We start from the raw sequence: 1,984 nt of genomic DNA, 5'->3' as shown, positions 1-1,984 counted from the left end.
TTATAAAAGCAGAAAAACGGATGGTAAAAGTGCGCGACCAATACATAGGGCCCTAAATGCTTAAAATATTTTAAATGAAACAAAAAATATATTTTGTAGACATTTATATATTCTATAATTACAATAACCTGAAAACATTATTTTCAAGTAAAAATTGTTTTAGAAAGATAATCAATATGTAAAATAAAATTTCATATAAAAGTACATTTGGAAGCAAATGTTATGTACTATTTTTAAGTCAAACATATGGTAATTTTTTTTATCACATCTTACATAACCACTGCTCATCATCAAGAGCTCCTCAAATACTAACATTTATGATTGTGAGAAATATTTAGCCATGAACTTACCACTAACACAGTTGAATCTGTCAAAATTTGAACATCCAATAACTCTGACAGATTAGATACAACTTCACACAGTTTATTATATAATGTCAACACAGTCTTCTCCTTTGAACCATGCGCCCTCGCCCGTTTCATTTTCAAATTTTGCGAGTAACCTTGTAGGATATATGCATGAATTAGCCACAAACTGTCTCTTATACACATCTAGAGACACACACACACACACACATATATATATAACTCAAAACTTAAAATATAAATATTAAAATATAAAATATATTGGTGTACAGTAACTGATATCATCAAAAAATCTCAAAATGCAACATTAGTTGAAAAATCATAATATGCTTAACCATTTACACTTAGCAATGTAGAGGGCTAGGCCTCTATAGGTTTTATGTTATTTCACCAGGCATAGGAGCAAATACCAATGCCACTTATTGTCAGCCATATTCTCTGAGTGTGAACTTTTTTTTTTCTTTTAAAAACATATACATTTGTAGCTATCAACTAACATAATGTTCATAATATAAATCTACAGATTTAGCAACTGATCATTTAATGATTATTTTAGTATTTACAATTTTAAAATATATATAATTTCTTTATATGTCAATTATTTAAAGACATGTTTACCTTTGTCATCAGGTTTCACTTTGTAAATAGGATCAAACTCAGGATATATTGTGTTCATGAGATGAAACTTTGTAAGCTGTGCGATCCGGTCTATGACATCTTCAATGAAGACCTCTTTAGGCATGTCATGTGATGTCATGATGTAGAGCGCTGTCAATGTGGCGTCGATAGCACGAGTCACTCGCTCCATTGTGACCTCTTTCCACATGTTGCGTTCATGACTGCTTTTATGGTCCTGCAATGATTAATTAAAAGATATTCGTTAAATTAATGACCACTTGAGTAGCTAGAATAGATTTATTTATTTATTTATTCAACCATATTTTGTTTATTTATTTAACCATATCATTTCTGATGATGACATAATTAATGTCGAAATATTGAATCCCAACACGATGGCGTGCATTTCGATACTTGGAGTATGTATTACACTATTGGATTTTAAGAGCCCTCACAATATAAACAAGATTTTCATACATGATATATCAACATGAAAATCATACATAAATAGTTAAGAAAAAAAATCTACAATTTTTAAAATTGTAAATTGTAACAATTCAATAAAATGTAATAGGGTTGACAGGCAGAAGTTTAAAATGCAAACAGATACAAAGATTAAAGTGTACTATTATTAATCATATAACATATATGCATGATATAGTGACCGCTTAAAATGTTAAAGCCCCATTCCCGGCAAAATTTCACTAAAAATGACTTTTTTTAGAAAATATGCATTTGCATTACTCCAATTATTATAAATCATGGAAAAATATTGGCATGAATTTTAGTTTTTCGCAAAAGAATAAAAAAAATGAGAAATACAGACTATTTCTCATAAAATATTACCATTTTCTCGACGAATTCATCGTTACTAGGCAAATTCAGAGGTAGTAGATCGCATCCACTGGAATACTCTCGCTTTTATGTATACTTTATACAGTCAATAAAGAGCGCCCTCTCTAATAAGATTACTTTTTGTACTTCGCATCTCGCACAATGCG

At 29.7% G+C, this 1,984-nt stretch overlaps 1 protein-coding gene across 1 annotated transcript; it reads right to left on the bottom strand.

Moving 5' to 3' along the window:
* Positions 1 to 350: 350 nt before the first annotated feature.
* On the bottom strand, positions 351 to 1,219 carry LOC117107300 (nipped-B-like protein A; the record flags this gene model as incomplete). The annotated part of the gene is made up of 2 exons (XM_033248943.1): positions 984 to 1,219; positions 351 to 502 (listed from the first exon to the last, which is right to left on the bottom strand). Coding segments are annotated over exons 1-2 (360 nt in total), but the record flags the coding sequence as incomplete, so codon positions are not given.
* Positions 1,220 to 1,984: the final 765 nt, after the last annotated feature.

This window comes from Anneissia japonica, unplaced genomic scaffold (genome assembly GCF_011630105.1).
Source record: "Anneissia japonica isolate Jap-2015-1 unplaced genomic scaffold, ASM1163010v1 scaffold52754_len2187_cov106, whole genome shotgun sequence".
In the NCBI taxonomy this organism is placed as follows: domain Eukaryota; kingdom Metazoa; phylum Echinodermata; class Crinoidea; order Comatulida; family Comatulidae; genus Anneissia; species Anneissia japonica.
The sequence above is the reverse complement of the archived record's forward strand: the minus strand, read 5'-3'. Positions and strand labels throughout refer to the sequence as shown.